Source organism: Zingiber officinale, chromosome 9B (assembly GCF_018446385.1).
Source record: "Zingiber officinale cultivar Zhangliang chromosome 9B, Zo_v1.1, whole genome shotgun sequence".
NCBI classification, from domain to species: domain Eukaryota; kingdom Viridiplantae; phylum Streptophyta; class Magnoliopsida; order Zingiberales; family Zingiberaceae; genus Zingiber; species Zingiber officinale.
Genome location: NC_056003.1, coordinates 56,071,244 through 56,095,498, shown reverse-complemented (window position 1 = coordinate 56,095,498; position 24,255 = coordinate 56,071,244). Strand labels below are relative to the sequence as shown.

At 38.6% G+C, this 24,255-nt stretch overlaps 1 protein-coding gene across 1 annotated transcript; it reads right to left on the bottom strand.

Moving 5' to 3' along the window:
• Positions 1 to 3,776: 3,776 nt before the first annotated feature.
• LOC122025037 (WAT1-related protein At2g40900-like) lies at positions 3,777 to 4,464 on the bottom strand. Its single transcript, XM_042583793.1, has 2 exons — positions 4,161 to 4,464; positions 3,777 to 4,074 (listed from the first exon to the last, which is right to left on the bottom strand). The coding sequence occupies exons 1-2, from the start codon at positions 4,367 to 4,369 to the stop codon at positions 3,915 to 3,917; spliced, it is 369 nt and encodes a 122-aa protein (XP_042439727.1). The 5' UTR covers positions 4,370 to 4,464; the 3' UTR covers positions 3,777 to 3,914.
• Between the last annotated feature and the right edge of the window lie 19,791 nt (positions 4,465 to 24,255).

Here is a 24,255-nt window from a genome sequence, read left to right as displayed (position 1 = left end):
GTCTCGTACGCGTTAAGAATAATAAGCAGATGCCAGTCAGATCCAGGTGAAGGTCACTGGATAGCAGTTAAGAATATTCTTAAGTACTTGAGAAGAACTCAAGATTATTTCTTGATCTTTGGAGGCGATGAAGAGCTGTTGCTATAAAGGGTTATAGTGGTGCAAGCTTCCAAAAATTGACAAGGACATTTCTTTATCGCAGTTAGGGCATGTATTGTACTTAAATAGTGGTCTTGGGTATTGGATAATACAACAATTTCATCTCATTAGAGGGATCTTCGATATATGAGATATGAGGATATGCAGATAACCAATCAATGCTAACATTACAGATCCTTTAACCAAGGCTTTGGCACCAAGAAAGCATGATGGTCACACTAGATCAATGGATATGAGATATTTTAGTGATTGGCGCTAGTGATATAAGGAGATTGTTAGTGTAAGTCCTAAGAGGCAATCAAGAGTTGATTGACTTAGGACATTTTGTATCATATTTCATTATTTCACTAGAAGGCAAAGGTTATGGTTATTATATTTACTTCAGTTCAGTGCCGAATGAATAAATATAATAATGTCCTTGGGTGGTAGGTTCTTATCTACAATAATCAATTGGTTGAATTGATAGTGAGATATTGTAGAGAATACTACTCTTAACTGTTCCTAGTCGAGCATTAATATACAAGGACAATATTAATGCGTTGAGACTAGCATGTAGGTCAACGGATGACTTGATCTCACAAGTCATGGATATGAGATATCAGGTTGACACATGTGTATATATTATAGAATATATACTAAATGACCCGCCATGAGATGTTTCATGGATCGTTATATGAGTGTCATAAACATTCTCATGTGACTATTGGTATGAATACTCCTTAGACCTAAAGTCACTACGGTTCCCTACATAAGGAGTTGTATACTTTGGTATCGTCAAACGTCACCCGTAACAGGGTGGACTGTAAAGTCGATCACTGGGTATGCAATAAATTGTGCAGAGGGATGTGAGTGATGTAGATGGGATTTATCCCTTCCATATGATGGAAGCAATATCTGTGGGCCCCTTGATTAGTAGGACACAGGAATGTATGGTCATACTCAAATAAGTCAATATGAGATCTTGAGCTTATTTGTATAGTGTGTCTACTTGGAGATCAAGAAACACAAAGTTTGATAAGGGGATGACACGGTCTATGCCTCATTGATCAATCTAGATATCAAGGATAGAGGGACTGAGTCATACAAGATAATAGCCACGGACAGGTTAGGTCAGATCTCGACTTTCTCGTCGCATGGGTAGCAATGATGCATTGCTAGTGCCACTCTTTGTTATGTATCGCAAATGTTGATTTGGATACATTGCCAACGTTACGAGAGTCTATAGGGTCACACACAAGGAACATATTGGTTTAGAGATGGGTATTTTAGTTTGACTAAAATACTAAGGATATTAAGAATAATGGGTAAATCCAAAGTGTTGGTATCATCTTAGTCATGATTGACATTAGTGCTAGTGGGAGATTGTTGGTAATTAACCCTAAGAGCCAATCATGAGATGATTAGGCCTTTTGGTTACTAATTGAGTTAGACTCAAATGAACCCACTCATTGGATTGAGTTCAATCCGAATTAGACAAATTGGTTTGATGGGTTACACTCAATGGGTTAGACTCAATGGGTTAGACTTATTGGGTTATTGGATTAATGGTTAATCCAATATAATAAATCCAACCCATTAAGAGGAATACAAAGAGACAAAAACCCTTGGTATTCATGGGATGAATATAAATAGGTTTTTGTATTTATTTTTTCATTAGATGAAGAAAAGGTGACTCTTGATCTCCCTCTTCCTCCTCCTCCTTCCTCCATGGCCGAATCTTCAAGCTTGGCCGAACCATACTTCTTACTAGCACAAGAAGATGGTTCTTCTCCGAAGGCTTTGTTCGTGGGACGAACGAAGGATATGTTTGTGTGGATACTATAGAGGCGTGGGCACTTGAACGCGCTGAGATTTGGATCCAAAGAAAAGGTTGCTGTCGGGATTGCTAAGGGCATGCAACAAAGGTATAATCCTATCACGTAGCTTAGCATAGATTAATTTATAGAAATTGTTTCTTCCCTTCGCATGGATCCGCTAGATAAGTGGATCTAGTATTTCTTTTTTCGCTACATTTCTGCGTCTTTTAGCACGCTAGATCCCAACAATGTCTTTGCCATAGCCATTGTAGTAGTCTCGTGACTTTCTCTGTAGTAGTACCCATGATTCTTAGTATATCAATCTCGTGACTTTTGGTACAGTGATCCCGTGACCCCTAGCACAGTGATCCCGTGACTCCTTTGGTAAGTTAAATAGGACCGTGATCTTCCTTTCCTTCTTCATTCACCCTACTTCTTCTTTATCTTACTTCCCTTCTTCTTTCTGAGAGTATGACTCCAGCCCCTTCCCCATAGACACAATCCCTGTTGGAGAAGGTGAGACTTATGGATGAGGTCGTTCCCACTCTGAACCTCTTCCATTCTCAGGAAGGGGAGATGAAAGTATTCCCTTCAACCTCTCAATCTCCAATGCGGTTAAGAACGACCTTAAAGGATAGAACTTATCGGGATCTGAAATGTAAGACTCTAGAATGGAACGGCTTGATGATTCGATATGCTGTTAGTGATCAACTAATGTCGCAATCACAACCCCGGTTGCTTCGGTTTCAAGCTAAGGTGGATGTTCTTGAAGCAGAGCTCAAAATGTTCAAGCAAGAAGTGGATTGTTCCGTAATATGCCTGAGGGGGCTTGAACAAGTTTGCACCTCCTTTGTTCATGAGACCACCCTTTTTCCTACTTTCTCCCGGACGTAAAAGAACGCACTGGCTCTTCTAAACGGGGAAGGAGGAGGGCAATTCGGATGGATGATAGCTTTTTCATCCTACCCTCTTACCAGGAAAAATATTCCCACTTCTGTGGCTTGGTCGGGTTTCCCCTTAGTTGGGTTGAAGTTTTCTAAGAAGTATGATGTAACGCCCCGCCCCTCCTGCTAAGGCGACGGGGGGGTTACTTGGATATACATACTTACTTACTACAGCGGAAATCTTACTTAGAGAATTTAAAACTTTTCCTTACTTTAAAATCACCATGGACATATAAACCACATAGCATACTTAACATGAATTTTTGAATCATAATACTTAACACATAACTAATGTCATGGAGTCATAATGTAATAACATAACATGACATATTTCTTATTAAACAAAAGCAGGTCTTTCCATTTAGCCAACTGTTAGAGTGTATACTAAAAGCCTAGCTTTTGGTATAAATATTTATCTAGAAATAAGAATCACATTCACTACAACAAAATCGCTCATAGACATCGGTTTTCCACCGGTGTCTATTTGATTTTCGACCGATGTCTATGAAGCCGATGTTAAAAGTCTGCCATTTTAGACATCGGGTTAAAACCGGTGTAGTATCACTTAACGACACCGGTCTTCGAATCGGTTATTAACCGGTGTAGTATCACTTAACGACACTGTTTCATCAACGGTGTAAAACCGATGTAATATTACTTTATAACACCGGTTTTACATCGGTGGAAAACCGATGTAATATGTATATATTTTAATAGCACAGATTTGATTTTAAAACCGACAATAACAAAAAAAAAATACACAAATATTCACAAATTGTACAAATATTCTTCATTCAATAATATCCATAAAATACACAAATATTCACAAATTATATAAATAATCTTCTTACAACAATATCCATAAAATACCCAAACATTCTTTTTACATCAAAAGCGATACATGTGACAACACAAGGGACACCATTGACGCAATACCTGAAGAACAAGTGATACACTGCATGCAAAATAGCCGAATAGCATAAGAGCAGAGCCTTTAAGCCAGGCATCGCCTTTCTCAGGACTTTCGAAATGAAGTTGGATCATAGGTGAAGTAACAAAGGCCCCCAACAAAATGACCTTTCCAAAATGTGAAGATCAGGGAACCAGTGATGCAGAAGATGGCCCCTGCAAGCTTGGCCCTCCCTCTTACAGTCTTCAAGTTGAGCTTTTCCATCCTGAGCAAAAAAAGACCAAATATAGAATGATATTTGAATGAACTAAATTCACTGTAAAATTACTTGGAATTAATATCTGAATCAACCTCAGTACAATTGCCAATAAGAAAGTAAAAGCAGGAATGACATTGCCCAAGGCACTGGCAACAGTTGGAGAAATGAGATGGAGTCCAACGTAGTATACATTTTGCTGAATTGTTATACCCAACATAGCAAGAATGAATATTTTTAGCATGACACCAAATGAGAAGCTGGGTCTTCGATTCCTACAACCATGAGATGAGTTTAAAAACATTCAATTTGTAGTCATATATCTTATTCTCAACAATTCTAATGAGACATGCTCCTTGAACCTTTCGAGCACATAAGCAAGAGGAGCCAAGATGAGCATGGCAATAAGGTGCCTGTACACTACGAAGACAAGTGCACTTAGTCCTTGTCCTAATGCAAGCTTGCCGAGGATGCTGGATCCAGCATACGCGAACTGGGACATCATATGCTATATTTATCAACAGCTCAAAGAACAGATGTAAAGATAAAATTGACCTGTTTGATGCAATATGTGACGGCAAGAACAGCCCAGGACATCATACCAAATCGGCAGTTTGTAAAAACCTTGATGTCAAAGTTTTTGCCGATACGAGGATACAGTTCCATGCCCTGAACAAGAAAAAAAAATTGTCCACAAACTGTATAAATTGCAGCTACATTGATAGGAAAAATTAGGCTGAAAAGCATTGCCAAGTAATTCATTTGTTCATTATAGAAGGATATTAATACATGAGATACAACCTGCATAATAACAACACATAGCTAGAAAAAACTAGCATGAAGAAAGGCACAAACCAAATGGTTGAGCGAAAGGAAATCCAACAATATCAACAAGAGGTAAGATCCTCATGTGGTTTTAATGGCAATTATTTAAAAGCAAAGAATAACCTATTCCACCTAAGGTTTCCTCTGCCAGGACCTCATATTAGTGAATATACTTCTCCGTGCAAGAAAATTGAACAAGCAGTGTGAGGCAAGTGTTTATTGTATAGCTAGAAATCAAACTTTACTGATAAAAAGAGGAGAATTTCAATTCTGTCACAAATAAGGTTATTCATTTGTATCAAACATAAATATTTAACTATTTTTTTTTAAGGAAATTGCATTTTCCAATGCAATTTGATCTCATGGTACTCCTTTTACGACTAAAACCCTCAATACCAAAACATGTTATAGCACAATTCCCCATGGAAATATCTAGAGCATTAACTACTAGTCTTGGGTAGTTCTGCTCCCTGGTGTTGGCTAATGATTGAGACTTAACTATTCAGCAAAACAAATCACAGAGTGATTTTCCTATTTAAGTCTGTGATCAAGAGCATATATTACTTTCTATACTAAAAAAGAAAATGAATGAGGCTACATTGAATTTATGACATTTGACTTTAGCAAATAGACGTGCCTTTTTAATGTTTGTTGAGGATAAACATGCACAGTTAAGAAGCAAAAGAGAATCAATTGGTTAAAGAGACAACCAGAAGAAAGTAAGATTGCTACATATTCTACAAAGTACACTTACATACACAAATATAGTTTAATCTATATGCAGATTGGAGAAATCTCATGTAACCATTAGTACAGAGAATGGAAATGCAAGAATAGAGTGCACCCATGCAAACATAATTGTAATATGTAAAAATAGTGATACATCTGGGAACAAGTAACAGATAAAATCCTTCACTATCAAATATAGCTAATAAAAGTTTAAGCATTGGCACATAACCTGCCATGATTAGGTAACAGTGATTAAAAGTAAGTGCAGGCCGTCTTTGTTTGACTGAAGCTGCATCATCCTAAAGATGATGATGCATGAGCAAATGAAGGTCTTACTGAATGGTTTCAACACTCATCTAATTATCAGAAGAATAAAGTTGACCATATTATCATGTACCTGCTGCAATGGTTTCTCTCCCTGGCCAACTTTAGCACCAGAGGAGTGCACGTCAGGAGCACTAGCTAAACCCAATCTCGACTTATGGAGTAGAACTCTATTTTTCAAATTGTGTATCTATTTATGACCATATCAAAATGAAATATTAATAATTATACTGTCCCAAGTAAAAAAAGGTTATTAGAAAAAATATGAGAGGACGACCAGGATCACCGAAATGCAAAATCATCACATCATATATATACCACTTTCTGTATATAGGGACACTTGAAGAAATACTAAAAGAGTAAGCCATGTCATATAGAAGAAAATCTTAAGGGGATAACAAACAAGAATTTTGTAAAGCAATTCTTCAGGTACAAGAGGTTGTCATCTAACAATTCACAGAGGGATCAATCCAAAATTGGAAGTCCTGCATAATCCGCAAAATACTACTGATTCAATCCAACTACTATTAATTTTGGATCACAGATTAACATACCAAGAGTTGTTTGACATATGTTTGGCAAGCATCTTTTAGGAAAATGAAATAGAAGGACCAGATCTTAAACATAGGACAGAAGCTTGAAGTAGATGGCAATATAGAATGTCAGAGACACCACAGCACACGTATACTGCCAGAACAAGAATATGCCGAAGCTTCTTTCACACCATAATTCCTCAAGCTAGAAATGGCTCCCAACAATATAGCACTTGGTGCAGTATAGTGCAACAAAAGCACAAAGCGGTACATCTGGTCTCCTTCAATCAAAAGATGCACTTTAGTAGCTAAAGTCATTTCTTTATCAGTGATCGCTTTTCGATTTCATATGCTTGCTTTCCTATTTCATATCCCTTCTCCACACTACTCAAAACTGCCATCTCAAATCTTCGACCCAATAGTCAATAGATATGTTCCAGGATTCCGTACCATCTAGGAGAGCCAATTAAGTAGAACTGCGTGCACGACCAGTTTACCTATTTCGGCCTCACATCATCAGCCATGAAACAAAGAAGCCCACTACAAGCAAGAAACAAGGATCACCGAAATGAAACCAAGATAAATATGCGAGGGAAGAGAGTTCGACCTGATTCAAGGATGGATCTGATATCATCGGCGGAGGGGTTGGGGTTGCCGCCGAGGACGACCAGGAGATAAGCCGCCACAATTTTCATCTTCGCTTCGAGATTTGCAGACGACGATGCCGCTGTTGCAAGGTCTCGGACCTCTCGGTGATGAGTGCGTAGAATGAGGTGGGTCGGCTTAATTCCAATTTGTATCTTATCAAAACCCTAGGGTTGGGTCAGCGGAGGGAGGGCAGCGGAATGCAAGAGTAGGGGTGGGAGCGGCTAGGGAAAGTTGGTCTTGGCCTTGGAACCACGGAACGCGCGAGCGGCGGAGTCGTAGGCCAGAGCGGCAGCCTCGGCCGAGTCGAAGGTTCCGAGCCACACCCTGACCTTCTTCCAGGGGTCCCTGATCTCGGCCGCGAACCGCCCCCACGGCCGCTTCCGCACGTCGCGGAACCGCGTCTCCGCTACTGCCGCCGCCGGCTCCACCAGAACTCGGCCTTTCTTCATCTGGCCAACAGATCGACGGAATGAAAAGGAACAAAAGAAGGGGGAAGAGGGAGCGAGAAATGGGATCAAAGGAAGAGGAGAAACCCAAGGCGAGGAGATAAATTGGCTGGTTGCTTCATCCAAGGCGAGGAGAAACCCAAAAGAAAGGGCGCTAAGAAAGTCCGCCAGAATTTTGGTTCATAGACACCGGTTTTAAAAACTGCGGTTAAAATCGATGTCTATTAATGAAAAAAAGGCGCTCATAGACATCGGCTAAAAAAACCGATGTCTATTAGCGAAAATCTGCGCTCATAGACACAGGTTTTTGGAAAAATCGGTGTAAAATACTCAAAGACATCGGTTTTTGCTTAAAACTGTTGTTGTTCCACTGATGTCTATGAGCGATTTTGTTGTAGTGATTGGTCAAATGTCTACATTTATGATAAATGTAGTTGCTCAATTAATTTATATTGTAGATAACATGGTGTGTGGTGTCACACACAGAAGGTCATGTTATTGGTTCCTTATAAATTATAAACAGTAGCTCACGACCAAGATGGAAAGGAACAAACCATTGGAAGGTCGTAGTGTAATTAGGTATTAGTTTATCTTAACTATATAATTACACTAGTACACTTAGAGTGTATTGAGTAGGACCATTTGAGGTCGTTCCTTTTATACTGACTTTATGAAGGAACAAAGACCTCAGTTATTATGGAAGTGTGTTCTCTTAATCCTAATATAATAACAAGCACATATATTTGATATTTATTTCTTTAATTTATCAATGGGTGAGATTTAGTTCGATAAATCAATAAGCCCGATAAGTTGGGAAATGATATCACTTATAGTGTGTGTTATTGATTATAAAAGGAAACTGTGTCCTAGTGATCTAGGTTGAGAGTGTCCCCAAGAGGAGCTCATAAGGATTGTCATGTTAAACCCTGCAGGTGGACTTAGTCCGACATGACGATAAAGTTGAGTGGTACTACTCTTGGAGCTAGATATTAATTAAGTGAGTTGTCAGTAACTTACTTAATTAGTGGACATTTGTTATCTTAAACACAGGGAGACTAACACACTCATAATAAGAAGGAGCCCAAAATGTAATTTGGGATTGGTGCGGTAGTTCAATAATAGTTCTTTAGTGGAATGAATTATTATTGATGAAATTAAGTTGTGTGTTCGGGGCGAACACGGGATGCTTAATTTCATCGGGAGACCAAAACCAATTCCTCCTCTCAGTCCCTATCGTAGCCTCTAGTATATAGAGATTTATACCCACCGCATACCCACCTTCTTACCCATCCAATGGGGCCAGCCAAGCTAGCTTGGAACCCAAGCTAGGGCCGGCCAAGACCAAGAGGATGGGCCATGTAGGTGGCCGGCCAAAGCATGGGTCCCAAGCTTAGGTGGCCGGCCACTAGAATATTAAAAAGGATTTTTTATTAAAATTATTTCTTATGTGGATATCATGATTTTAAAAGAGAGTTTAAAAATTAAAAATTTCCTTTTATAGCTTTCTACAAAAGATTAAGAGAAGAGATTAATCTCTTTCCTTATTTGTAGTTTAAAAGGATGGTTTTAATTTTTGGTAAAAACTTTCCTTATTTGAAAATCATCTACATGTTTAACAGAAAGTTTAAAATTTGAAATCTTTCCTTATTTGTTGATTAAAGGAGGATTTTAAATTTTAAGAAAAACTTTCCTTTTTAACCATGTTCATGATTTAAAAGAAAGTTTAAAAATTAAATATTCTCTTTTATAAGTTTCTACAAGAGATTAAGAAAAGATTTGATATCTTTCCTTATTTGTAGATTAAAAGAGATTTTAATTTTTAGAGATAACTTTCTTTTTATCCACATGTTTAAAAGAAAGATTTTAATTTATAAAATTTCCTTTTTATTAACCAATCATGAAGGGATTAAAATTATTGGAGAAATTTTTTATAAAATTTCCGGAAGCAAATAAGGAAGTTTTAATTTGTGTTTAAAATTTTTATTTGCTTGGAGAATAGGTGTGGCCGGCCATTATAATTGTGAGAAGAAAAATTATTTTTAATTAAATAAATTTTTCCTTTTCATGGCAAAAGAATTAAGGAAGTTTTTATTAAAATTTCCTTATTTGCCAAAACCAAGGATTATAAAAGAGGAGGTAGAGGAGCCTTCAAGAGGTTAACTCCTATTCTTTTTCTTTCCTCTCCTCTTTGGTTTTGGTGGCCGGCCCTATTTCTCTCCTCTCCTCTTGTTGGCCGAAACTCATCTCTTGGTGGAGCTTTTGTTTGTGGCCGGATCAAGGAAGGAGAAGAAGGAGAGAAAGCAAGCCTCGTCTCTAGCATCCCTTGGAGCATTGGTGGTGGCTGAAATTCTTCATCCTTGGAGGAGTTTATTGTGGCCGAAATCTAGAAGAAAGAAGGAATGTGGAAAGGTGGTTCTCATCTCGGAAGATCGTTGCCCACACAACGTCCGAGGTTAGAAGAGGAATACGGTAGAAGATCAAGAGGTTTTTCTAAAAGGTATAACTAGTATTTTTTCTTTCCGCATCATACTAGTTATTTTTGGAAATAATACTAAATACAAGAGGCATACGATTCTAGAGTTTCGAATTTGTTTTCGTTATAGTGTTCTTTTGTTTTTCTTTTCCTTGTGATTTGATTGTTCTTTTCGGTTAACCTAAAGTTATTTTAGGAAATTAAATATTAGCTTTCCATAAAAGGTTTTGTCTAGTCGGTGGTGGTTGCTCCCATATCCAAGAAGGCCATGTGCCTCACCACGTCAGTACTAGGAACCAATTATGGAAATTAATATTTAATGGAATTAATAACTTAAGGTGACTTAGGTCGAACGTGTTAAGTTCCGTTGGAGATCCAAGTCAAAACCTAAAAGAACGAATAGATTAAGTTTTGGATCAAACGTGTTAAGTTCCGCAGGCGATCCAAAATTTAATTTAAAAGAACACATGGTAGCTAGGAAAAGGTTCAGACCTTTGTACAAAATTTTTGTACAGTGGAACCTCTAGGTTTTTCGAGTAGCAACCAACACCAACCACTTCCACACACATCCTTCTAGCCCCTCCTACTGCTCCCCTAGTACATCCATTCCTTGCCTTTATCTGCGGTACAAGAAAGTAAGCTGTGAGCACTCATGGCTCAGTAAATTCCTTTCCTACTCACAAAAAAAATCGCATAGCATATCAAAATCATAAGTCATAATGCATGGAAACAAATCTATCATATCAAGCAACATATCATGGCATATCGTAACATAACCAGCATAAGGTATCATGGCATAATATAACATGATCATCAAATGTGTCCTGATATAGCATAACATCATCATAAATATCATGGCATAATCATAACGTATATACAAGGTAAATTCCTAATCATGTATCATGAAACATATGCAACATGTCTTTTGAAAACTTATAGTATACATACTTAAACATAATCTCAACATGATTAGGGCCCCGGCTTGTACCACATACATAAATGCGCGCATCCTATGTAGGTCCAAGGTAGCAAGTCTTGAACCCTACAAGGCATACATACTAGGCCCGTTTCTTAGTCCATCGACCTAGGGGCACTTAGGAGCTCATCCCTAACGAGGCCCGTTTCTTAGTCCATCGACCCCGGGGCGCTTATGGAGCCCACCCTTGGTACAAGCCATACATAAAGTAAAGTAGCATATCATACATATCATAGTTCTTATCATTTCATGCATATCATATTTCTTAACATATCATAAAACATGCATATTTGGGCACACAGCACATGCATGGATCATAAGCATACATAATGAACATATCATTTATCACATCATAAGGCATGCATATTTGGGCACACATCACATGCATGGATCATAAACGTACATAATGGACATGTCATTTATCATATCATAAAGCATGCATAATTGGGCACATAGTACATGCATGGGTCATAAGCATACATAATGAACATATCACTCATCATACAAAGACATAATCATACATGGAATCATTTAAATAACATCTCTTATTTCATAACATAGCATGCGAGGCACAACTAGGTCACTAAACCTTTTATGGCCGAAAGTCAAGAGTAGGGACATGAATTCTAAACAACATACAAACATAAGAAATTCATGATAACTTCATATCCTATCATAAGAAAGATCATAAGCATGTTAACCTAAAATTTTAAGCTCTCCTAGGTTCCTAATTCTTTCATGGCCGAAACCTTCATGAAGAGCAATCAAGTTCTAAGCAACATGCAAACATGTAAATCTAAACTCATATCACATCATATTTCATAAGGAGCAACTTGAGCATGTTTAATTTGGGTTCTAAGTTCCCTAAGCTTCTAACCTTATCATGGCCGAACCCTAGCAAGGCCTTATTCTAGGTTACATGTAGCATGAAAATGTTGAATCTTAAGCCAATATCCTACACATTTCATGAGGAACATCATAAGCACATTTGGTTCAAGTTCTAAACATTCTAAACCCATTAACTCAAGGTGGCCGAAACATATTAAACATGGAAACTAGGTTTCTAGTGGCATAAGAGCAAGGAAACCACAACTACATTTCATAGCATTTATCACAAGAAATATCATGAGCATATCTAAGTTGTGTTCTAAATTTCCTAGGCCTTTAATCCCATGGTGGCCGAAACATGTGAGCATGGAACTAGGTTTCTAGTGGCATAAGAGCAAGGAAAACACAACTACATTTCATAGCATTTATCACAAGAAACATCATGAGCATATCTAAGTTGTGTTCTAAATTTCCTAGGCCTTTAAACCCATGGTGGCCGAAACATGTGAGCATGGAAACTAGGTTTATAGTGGCATAAGAGCAAGGAAAACACAACTACATTTCATAGCATTTATCACAAGAAACATCATGAGCATATCTAAGTTGTGTTCTAAATTTCCTAGGCCTTTAAACCCATGGTGGCCGAAACATGTGAGCATGGAATTGTTTTTCATGTGGCCTAAAAGCATGGAAACCTCACACAATTTTGATGGCATCATTACAAGAAACAACATGAGTAAACTTAGTTTAAAAATCTAAGCATCCTAGCCCTAAAACTTTGTGTGGCCGAAAGTTACATGTAGCCAAATTTCTATGTAATAAGCAACCATAGGAACATCAAACTACTTTCATAACATTTCATCAAGAAGGTCATGAGCATCTTAGACTTGGTTTAAACTTTTCCTAGGCCTCAAATCTCAACATGGCTGAATCTTTACAAGCATGAAATAGAATTCAAAACCAACATACAATAATGGCATAACATCTTAGCTTCATATCTTGTCTTAGGAAAAATCATAGCATGCTTAGTTTTAGGTTTAAAACTCTCCTAGGCCTTTCATTCTTCCATGGCTGAATATTCATGAGCATAAAATGGAGTTTCAATCAACATACAAGTAAGAGGAAAAGTTAACAACAACATTGTCATAGGGTACATAACACAAGAACATGGGAGCATGTTTAGTTTGAGTCTTTAGCTTACCTAGTCCTCTTGTTCATGCTTGGCCGAGAGTCTAAGGTTCATGGATCTAAGTTCTAATTAATCATTCTAGTATGAAAACATTAGATTAACCTCCTACATAAGATACATGTCATAAGGAAAATAATAAGCACATCTAGTTTAAAATTCCTTAGCCTCTTCCTTTTGTCTTGGCCGAAAGTTCCATAAAGCAACCCTAGGTTTCCCTTTTTTTTTTAGCAATCTATCTTCATGGAAAAACATATGAGCTATTGTACCACAGGTGAGGGGAAGCTTACCTAGTGTTCACTTGTAAATCCTTAAGGAAATGGTACCCTTGGTGAAGAGGAAGAAGAGAGCTACTCCTTTTGGTTTCTCTTGTTTGGAAGGGTACACCTTGAAGGCTCCTTCTTGTAATTTAGTTTTCTCTTAGGGAGAAAACCTAAACTTGGCTTGTGGTGATGAGGAAGAAAGACTCTAGTTTCGGCAATGGTGAGGAAGAAGAAAGAAAATGAAACCCTTTTCTTTCTTTCCTTTTTATGCTAAGTGGGTGGAAGAAACAAATATGAACTTTGCTTCCCTTTCTCCTTAATTCATGTATATACTTTTCTAATGAGAATATGTCCTCATTCATCTCCCTTAATTCTCCTCATTCTCACTCTCTTAATCCCCACGAAAACAAGGAGAAATAATAGAAAAGACAACTTGTCTTTTGCTTACTCCTTTTCCTTAACCAAGAGGTAAACAAGAGGAAGAAAGCTACTTGATTTTCTCTTGTTCCCTCACTTAATTATATCCTCACTTTTAACTACCATTCCCATCATTTTCCATTCATATGTTGTTCATTATCCTAGTGGTTATCATACATAATTTTATTTCTATTCTTTGTGAGAGGTTCAAGGTTCAAACCTTCACCTCTTCTTTTTATTTCTCTTATTTCTTTTTCTTTTGATTCTTCTTACTTTTATGCTCTAAAGCAAATAACACCCATATACTTATCTTATAATTCTGTGGGTGTTACATATGAGAGCTCATGTTTCAGTAGGTTTCTATTCAGGTCTAGCTGAAGGAGGTGTATGAGCTTATGTTTAGTTGAATTACATAGTTTAGGCAATATTACGTGTTCATTCAGGCTTTGCCTATTGAGTATATGTAAACCCTATCTGTTCTTTACTTAATTGATGATATATTTTGAGCTATGTAAGGCTAAACGCTTTAAACACAATCAATATGTTAGACTCAATCAAACCCCTTTTTACTGTGGCTGATATTAACCTATCTTTCATAAACATATTAACTTAGCTGGTATTGGCCTATTTCTGGTAACGTGTTGGCCTGGTTGACACCAACTCATCTATGGCAGACATGTTATCCTGGCCAATATTAGCCTGTCTATTATAGATAAGGTTATCCCGGCCGATATTACCCTGTCTATATTAATTCAGACAGTGTTTCGCGCCTGACTAACTATTATTCTTTCATATTTTTTGTCTTTGACCTGGGGTCTATCAAATCCAATCCGTCCTCCTTTATTGCACATAGTAAACCATGCCCTTTTTCAAGAATTTCCTTGATTATGATTGGCTTTTCAACGGTAAGAGAATGTTGGAGGCGCGTGACGAGGCACTACCAACCCTTACATGATTTTATTTGTCGTGTCCATCATAAATGCCCATTTATGGTTACATGACGCGTGCCCTTTCTCATCGTTTGCATTTTTCCATAATCAATGGTGTATGTTGATAAAATGTATTCTGATCTAACGGTGACCATTCGCTCTCTCAACCCTAAACCCTTCATCTTCTTGTCGACTTTGTTTCTTCTTCCATGCCTTAGCGTTTCTTCCCTACTATGATCTTCTTGCTCAATCTTCGCGTTCGCTTCCAGTGATTTTCCCTTTTCAACTATTAGTAAGTAGCTTCCTATTCCCTCTTGTTAATCCCTACCTCTATCTATGGTTGAAGAAACGATTTCCCCCTGCTATACTCAAATTTCTTCTTCTTTCAACAAGGATGCTCGACTTGCTATTCATAGGCAATATGAAATTCCTAGGGAATACGACATTATAATTCCTAAACTAGATGAGCATCCCCACCATCCCCCTGCTAACTGTGTAACATTCTTTAGGGATCAATTGATAGGGGGTTTAAGGTTTCCCATTCCTTCTATTCTAATCGATGTAAGCCGATACTTTGATATTCCTCTCCAACAATTTGTGCCCAATGCCTTTCGTTATTTGTGTGGTATATACATGTTGTTTCGTACACTGGATATTCCTCCTACTCCTTAAAATGTTTTCATGTTTTCCTTTCCAAAGGTAATAGAGCCAGGTGTCTTTCTTTTTCAATCTTGGACTAAGATGGTTCTTTTTGATGATATGCCTTTTTCTCTCAAGGCCTAGAAATCTCGCTTCTTCTTTATAAAGTTTCCAGGATCTATTCCTTGGTCTCATGTTTGGAGATCTTCTTTACCTCCTTTACCCGATATCAAGGAGTTTCATCTTCATCCTACTTTTCCTCTTTATTGTGAAAAGTTGTTGTGTCGTCGTCTTTCTATCATCAAATGGCTACAAAACGATCGTCTGTATCTGTTTGGTTTGAGCCGGATCAAATATAAGATACACGGCTCCTTAGGTAAAGTTCTGTTACTACTTCTATCAATTTTTACTAACTAAAACATTTTTTTCCTTTATGTAGTGGCTAGTTTTTATGCTGCTCTAATCGATGAAGAGCTACGTCTAGAAGAAGCTACACTTCATGCTAAAGAACAAAAGCTTCTTACTGCACTTGATCAACCCTCGTCAACTGAAGTTTCAGTTCCTCCGGCTGAAGCTTCCAGCTCTCAAGTGGTTCTTGATGTTCCTGAGGGTCCTCCTGTAGAAACTACTACTGCCCCTTTGCCAACTGTTTCTTCACCATTGGTTGTTTCCTCTTCAGTAGCCACTTCCCTTCCTGTTATTGAGCTTATATCTCCTGTGATCTCGGGAAAATCTCTTGCTGATGTTGCCCCCAGCAAACGTCCCGGACGCAGACTCAACAGATCTCCTCCTCCCAAAAGGAGACTCATTCTCCCCGCTGAAGAATTACTTTTAGAAGGTTTTGCTTCTGTTGAGCCTACTTTGACTGACCTCTATCCTTCTCTTATTTTCTCTTCCTCGCCTTCTTCCGGTACAAGTGCTCCTGGTAGAACTTCTTTTACTTTTCCCTTATCTCTTCTAGAATCTGGGTCTTTACCCTCCTCATTCTCTTCTTATATGGTTTTAGCTCCCCCCCCCACTCTATTCCAACTTCTTCCCTCTCCACAGGTTCTTCTACCGTTTCCGTCCTTTTTGTATTGTTGGGAGGTTCTTTTGCTACCGTTCAAGAGGAAATTCGTCCCCTCTTCGAAGGGATTTCCTCTATACAGATAGCCGATCAATTCTCCAATGAGCAAACCAAGGTATTTTTTACTATTACTTCTTTGTCATTTATTCTTGACTAATTTATGACCCCTTGTTATATCTTTAGTGATGGATGGCCAACATGGGTGTGGCTCGACTAATAAGCCACTTATACCATGAGAATGAAAAGCTTAAACGACAAGTCGCTGAGTTGTCTTCTGCCACGCTCTCAGAGGAATCCAAAAATAGTATGAAGCCCAGATTAAGAGCCTTCGATCTCAATTTAAATCAGCTACGGACCTCAACACTGAATTGATTTCCAAATTAGAGAAGTAAACTGTTGAGACCAACAAGTTAAAATCTGATTATGAGTCTGTGTTGGTTGATAAACTCAAGGCTCTGCATCTGAAAGATGATGAAATAGCTTCTCTGAACATCTCTTTGAACACAGTTAAAGCAGAGGCATCCACTAAAGACGCTAAGCTGAAGTCTTCCCAAACAGCTCTGGTTGTCTATAAGGCTGGTGAAGATACTCGCTTCAAGGAGCGGGCCACCATCCTAATTAGCTCTACTGAATTCAACAGGCCCATCGCAAAGTCTATTTTGGCTGCCTATACTGCTAGAGCTGAGGGAGCCATTAAGCAATTGCAGGAGTAGGGCTTCCTATCTTGTGATCCTCCTCCTAATTTCTGGATCGACGCAGACTCATTGCTGATAGGCCCGATGATCTATTTCCCCAATTATCTATAGACTAACCCATTTACCTTAATCTTGACTATTGTAAGGTTAACTACTACCGGTCATGACAACTCCTATTGGAAACTAATTTATTTCTATGAGGTTAAACTTCTTCTTCATATCTGTTGTCAAAAATTGTTTGTGTTAATGAATCTGTTAGACCATTTGGTTTAGATTTTTATTCCATGCTTTTGTCTTTTGTATTTATATGTTTCAAAATTATTCTTTTCTACTATTAAACTTGTTCTTTTCATTTAGGGTGGTTTACTTCCTTCTTCCTAAATTTTATCTCCTTTTCATAACCATCTTTTCCTCCTTACCCTTAACATATTTTCCAATCTATCGCTATTTACACAGGGACCTAATTTCTACCAGTATATTGTAACGTCATCAATTTTGACCTATTTACTATATCTCGATCGATTTACTGTATTATTAATCTCAATCAATCTATTATAGCATCCTCACTCACGATCGGTCTATTGTAACATCATCAATCCTGATCGGCTTATTATAAGGTTCTTAATCTCGACTGATTTTATCATAACCGCCCAATTTACTATAGCATCATCAATCTTGATCGATTCACTATAACATCATCACTCCCGATCGATCTACTATAACATCATCGATCTCGATCGGTTTATTATAACCGCCCGATTTACTGTAGCATTACCAATCTCGGCCGGTCTATTATAACCGACCGATTTACTATTATGTTTACAAATATCGTTCGGGATTTTACAAGTAGCCTACTTTCGTTCGATCTAGTATACTTATATGAGATTATTGTTTAATCAGATAGATAATCTTAAGTTGCCCTCTCGTCCTTATACCAGGCCGACTTTCCTCATACCTCTTTGATTATTTTAGAATCAAGTGTAGAGAGAAAGAAAAATCCTATAGCATTTTTCCAAGGATGATCGCTAAGCTTACCTTCCTTTCCTTGGGATTCGGCTTTCTTTTTGAATTGGATCCCATCCCTTGATGATGTCATCTCTTTTCATGGCAGTTATGTCTCCGTATGTTCTTCTTTATTGAGTTTACACTTTTTCTTTTCCTACCCTCCTTTATACCTAAGTTCTGTGCAAATTATCATTGGCCTTGAGATTTCTCCTTTTTTCCAATTCTTCTTCTATTTCTGTTTAAGGGTTTTTGGTCTAAGGCACAGAGGAAGACAAGGGTTTAAGACGCTCTCTTCTTCTCTCTGACTATTTCTCCTCCTTTCCCCCATTCACCTTCCTTCTACTATTCAGCCATGGACACTTCTTCCCCCGCGTGGTTCCTTTCGTGCGCTTCTGACCTTACAGAGCTAGAGGAGGTGGAGTTACAAGTGAACTATGATTTTCCTTCCTATATAGTTCGCCCTACCCCTCCGGATAGTCCGCATCTTCCCCCTTTAGGAAGTATATCGATCTTCTGGGCTCAAGCCTTGCAAGGTTTTCGATTCCCTCTTCATCGCTTTTTCACTGATGTTAGTATTTATTTTAATATTCCTCTTAATCAGCTTATTCCTCAGTCTTTTTCTATCCTCGTGGGCTTTGTTGATGTGTCTAAACTACTAGATTTCCCTCTATCCTCTCGTCTTTTTCACTACTTCTTCATTCCCCGCCAAGTAGACATCAGTGTTTTTAAATTTCAGTCTCACCCTAAGGCTATTTTGTTTAACAGAATTTCCCTTCAAGAGAAATGACGTCACAAATTTTTCTGTATGCATCTCCCTTCTTCTCTTCCTTTTCCTATTGCCTGGATACACAATCACCCCCCGGCTCCTAACACTGATAACTTCCTTGATGATCCCTCCGTCTCTCCTGCCTTACTCAAATTAAAGGGGGTAAAATTTTGCTTACCGGCCTTGATTGTGGAAGGTTTAATATTTCCCTTTGGAATATGCTCTATTGAAACCTCCTTGGAGGTCTTTTTTGGTATATTCCGACATTCTCAATTTTGTTTATTAGCCGTTTGTTAGGTATTTTCTATAATAACGCTTGACTCTTATATTTCAGCTGATGCTCTTCTACCTGCTTTCATGTACAAGAACACAACTATGACCAGGTCTTTTTTGAGTAAATTTGGAGAAGAATGGCTACATGCTCATCAATCTAATCCTACTCCCTCTATTTTGGGTTTATTATCTAAAGAAGAACAAGCAGCGGAAGCTATTACTGCTATGGAAGAGGAAGAGGAACAACCTTTTGTTGCCATAATCAAGAAACCTAGGTTTACTGAGGATGTTCCTTTTAGATACTTTTGGTACTTTTGTGTAGACCCCCATTGTTCCTGCACCTATTTCCTTTGAGAGAGGTAATACACCAAAGTCCCCTACCCACATCATCTCCAATCTTTCTCTTAGAATGATGAGACCGGCTCTACTTATTCCTTCCTCTTCTATTATTGTATCAGCTACTTCTGCTTCTCAGATGGCTACTACTACTCCTGCATCTTCTCAACCTCTTTCTCTGGCCTTACTTCCTCTGGCTTCTGGGCCGCAAGCTAAGAGAACACCTTGCAGGAGATCTTCTCCAAATCCGGGACTATCAGCTATCTGTGCCTCAATAACTGAATCAACTCTCCTTGCTTTGCCATCTTCCATCCCCTCTAGTTCTCCCTCTGTTATTCCCATTTCTACAACTTCTTTCCCTTCCATTCCTTCCACTTATTCTTCTTGACCTCATTCACCTTCTATCTCCACACCTTTATTTAGACAAGCCATGGGTCTGCCCTCTCAAATGGGACAAGCTTCAGATCCTCCTGGTTATGGTTTTCTACAGCTACAAGGCTCGTTGGCTGAGTCTTGGCTATATAGCCAAGAATTGTTATGGGGCCGACAGTCATAGTCGTCAAGCCGTGGGTGTAAGTGTTTCTCATCGTATATTGTTAGCTTCTTATTATTCTTGCTAATTACGTTATTATTTTAGTTCCTCACCTCAAGTCTTCATCTAGACCAGTTACTCATTGCTCTGGAATGGGAAAATGGCAAGTTAAAAGCCCAAATAAAAACATTAAAAGCTACTCTTCCTCCTTCCCACACTGATATGACTCAATTGCGCAAGAAGGTAGTTTCACAATATCAACAATTAGATGTTATGAAGAAAGAATTGCAGGAATTGCAACAATCATTGAAAGACAAAGAGCTCGAAAGGAAAACCTTGGAGCTACGAGTGGATCGGTTAAATTCTAGCCTCCAGGTGGAAACTGCCTTGAAAGACAAAGCCCTCTCAGATGTTTCTCACAAAAATACTGTCTTAGAGAAAGTAGAGAGGCTTCATAATGTCTTCCTTGCTGAACAGGCCCAACAGTCAGCCTCGGGAGAGTTTGCTCTCCTACAAGAGCAGGAATAAAGAAAAGCCCAGGAAGTTGAGATATCCACGCTCCATAAGGAGATTGAGCCGCTTAAGTCAGAAAGAGATACTTTCAAATATCAAGTTGCTAAACTACAATCCGAATTTCAAAATTATAAGGAGCAAGAGGAGGACCGATGGGAGGACAAGCACTTAGCCTATCTAAGGTCCCCGACTTTTACTAATGAATATGTCTGTCGTATCATAGGAGCTCTAAATCATTCTGTGACTAGGGTTGTTAGCTTGATACTACTTTCTTTGAGATGATCTTGAGAGCTATGAATAAGTGCTATCTTGTTCAAAGATTCTTCCTTATTTTCTCGAAATTAGGCCCTGTTTTGATAAACCCCTCCCTTGGTAATATTTTCATTGGCCAAATTATTTTGAGCAATAAAATTCTCCACAAACTCCTTGAACTTCAATCAGGTAGGAATATACAGAGGATTCCATCCATACTTTCGAAGGGTGTGTAATCCCGAGCAACTTTATATGAGAAACTCCATAGGATTTATGTTTTCTTAGTCGGGTGTACAACCCCGGGTGATTTTAAATAGAGAACTTTATATGATTGTGACTCATGATAGGGAATATAATTTTGAAGGATTATATATATATATATAAAGAATTCCCTCTGAACTTTGAATCCTGGTCGGGAGTGTAACACCGAGTGATATTTATAAGGGAACCTAGATGACTCTGAATTTAGGCCATGCTTATAATCCCGAACGATTTGATATGAAGAATTTTATCAATCCTTGAATTTTCGGCTGAGCGTGAAATCCTGATAATTTTAGCCAATAAAGTCCTGTGCTCTATCATTGACTTGATCAGGTACTCAATCTCGCATGATTTTGCTAATGATAGTTTAAAGTCTTCAGTTCTTTTAAAGAAGACCCGTCCGGGTTACTTCAAGAGATTTCCCGATCGACTATGCTTTATAATCTTTTAAAGTCTCCAGTTCCTCCTATGAAGACCCGTCCAGGTTACTTCATGAGATTTCCCGATCGACTATGCTTTATGATCGTTTAAAGTCTCCGTTTCCTTCCATGAAGATCCATCCGGGTTACTTCATGAGATTTCCCGATCGACTATGCTTGTTGATCGTTTAAAGTCTTCGTTTCCTCCCATGAAGATCCATCCGGGTTACTTCATGAGATTTCCCGATCGAATATGCTTGTGATAATTTAAAGTCTCCGGTTCATCCCATGAAGACCCGTCTGGGCTACTTCATGAGATTTTCGATCGACTATGCTTGTGATAGTTTGAAGTCTCCGGTTCCTCCCATGAAGACCCGTCCGGGTTAATTCATGAGATTTCCTAATCGACTATGTTTATGATCGTTTAAGGTCTCTGGTTCCTCCCATGAAGACCCGTCCGGGTTACTTCATGAGATTTCTCGATCGACTATGCTTGTGATAGTTTAAAGTCTCTGGTTCCTCCCATGAAGACCAGTCCGGGCTACTTCAGGAGATTTCCCGATTGACTATGCTTGTGATAGTTTAAAGTCTCCGGTTCCTCCCATGAAGACCCGTCCGGGATACTTCATGAGATTTCCCGATAGACTATACTTGTGATAGTTTAAAGTCTCCAGTTCCTCCCATGAAGACCCATCTGGGTTACTTCAGGAGATTTCTTGATCGACTATGCTTTATAATCATTTAAAGTCTCCGGTTCATCCTATGAAGACCCGTCCGGGTTACTTCATGAGATTTCCCGATCGACTATGCTTGTGATAGTTTAAAGTCTCAGGTTCCTCCCATGAAGACCCGTCCAGGTTACTTAATGAGATTTCCCGATCGACTATGTTTATGATAGTTTAAAGTCTCCAGTTCCTCCCATGAAGACCCGTTCGGGTTACTTCAGGAGATTTCCCGATCGACTATGCTTTATAATCGTTTAAAGTCTCTGGATCCTCCTTTGAAGACCCGTCCGGGTTACTTCATGAGATTTCCCGATTGACTATGCTTTTGATAGTTTAAAGTCTCTAGTTCCTCCCATGAAGACCCGTCCAGGTTACTTCATGAGATTTCTCGATCGACTATAATTATGAAAGTTTAGAGTCTCTGGTTCCTCTCAAGAAGACACGTCTGGGTTACTTCAGGAGATTTCCCGATCGACCATGCTTTATGTAATACTAAAATGCTTGCACTAACCTTGTGATGGTTTAACGTCTTTGAGATTTTCTTAAGGAAGCCTGGTAGGTCCTTCCTTAAAGCTCCCAATCGGCGACCGCTTGAGCAGATTAAAAATGTTTACCCAATAATCATCACGATGTTTGAACCATATCTATTTCTCGGGCGATATTTGGCCTGCATTGTATTTATCGAATTGAATGAAGTACATGAATTATGAGCATACTTGTTATTTGTTCGCAGGGAAACTGCTTCAAGTAAATTTGATTCGTTCTATTGGACATGCTAAGCTTCACATGCTTGGGTGACTGGAAATATGTTGAGGAAGCAATAGTCCGCCCGTTCAAGGATATCTATATTTCTCGAATAGTATAATCTTGTCAAGTGCGGTAGAGCTATAAATGATTCGCACTCCATGGACGCTCAAGAATTCTTCCCTCAGTGTCTTGGAGATAATATGAACCCGATGCGAGTTTTTCCACCACCTTGTAGGATCCTCCCCATTGTAGTGCCAATTTGTTAACATCCCCAGCAGGCTTGACACGTTTCCATACTAGATCTCCCTCCTGAAAGAATCTTGGGATGACTCTCTTATTATAATTCTGCCTCATTCGTTGTCGGTATGATGAACAATAAAACAAGAAAAAATTTATTTAAATATAGATGATGATATAATAGGAGATAGAGCTCAATGGCGTAAAAGGATTCATACAGCCGACCCCACTTAGTGGGAAAAGGCTTGGTTGTTGTTGTTGTTGTTGTTGTTGTTGTATTCGTTGTCGGTATGATGTGAGATGAATTACAGCTTTGTCTCGAGTTTCTTCTATCAGATCTAGCTCCATAAACCGTCGACCTGCATTATCATCATATAGTTGTCTTCTATCGGATTCTACTCCTACCTCAATAGGAATGACAGCTTCTCCTCTATAAACCAGTTGGAAGGGAGTGATCCTTGTAGCTTCTTAGGGTGTGGTACGATATGCCCAAAGAACACTGGGTAATTCATCTACCCAGCTACCTCCAACATGATCCAGTTTGCTTTTTAAACCTCTTATAATCTCTCTATTGGTGACTTCTGCTTGACCATTACTCTGTGGATACACCACAGAGGTAAATGCTTGAATAATACCATAGCTTTTTCACCAGTCTAAGATTCTATCTCCTTGAAACTGCCTTCCATTATCATAAACTAATTTATGAGGAATACCAAATCTGCATACGATATTTTTCCACAGGAATTTAATAACCGCATCTTCAGTAATCCGAGCAAGTGGTTCTGCTTCTACCCATTTAGAGAAATAATCCACTGCTACTAACAAAAATATCCTTTGTGCAGTTGCCATAGGAAATTGACCAACTATGTCCATGCCCCATTGGTCAAAGGGGTAGGAGACTATAGAGGTTCTTAACAATTATGTAGGATGGTGTGAAATATTCTGATGTTTCTGACAAGAAATACAAGTTCTTACAAATTTAGCAGCATCTTCATGTAAAGTGGGCCAGAAATATCCTGCTAATAAAATTCTGTAGGCCAAGGACCTTCCACCTATATGACTGCCACATGAGCCCTGATAAACCTCTTGCAAGATATATTGTATATCTTCTGTCCCAATACATTTGAGTAAAGGTCTGGAGAAAGCC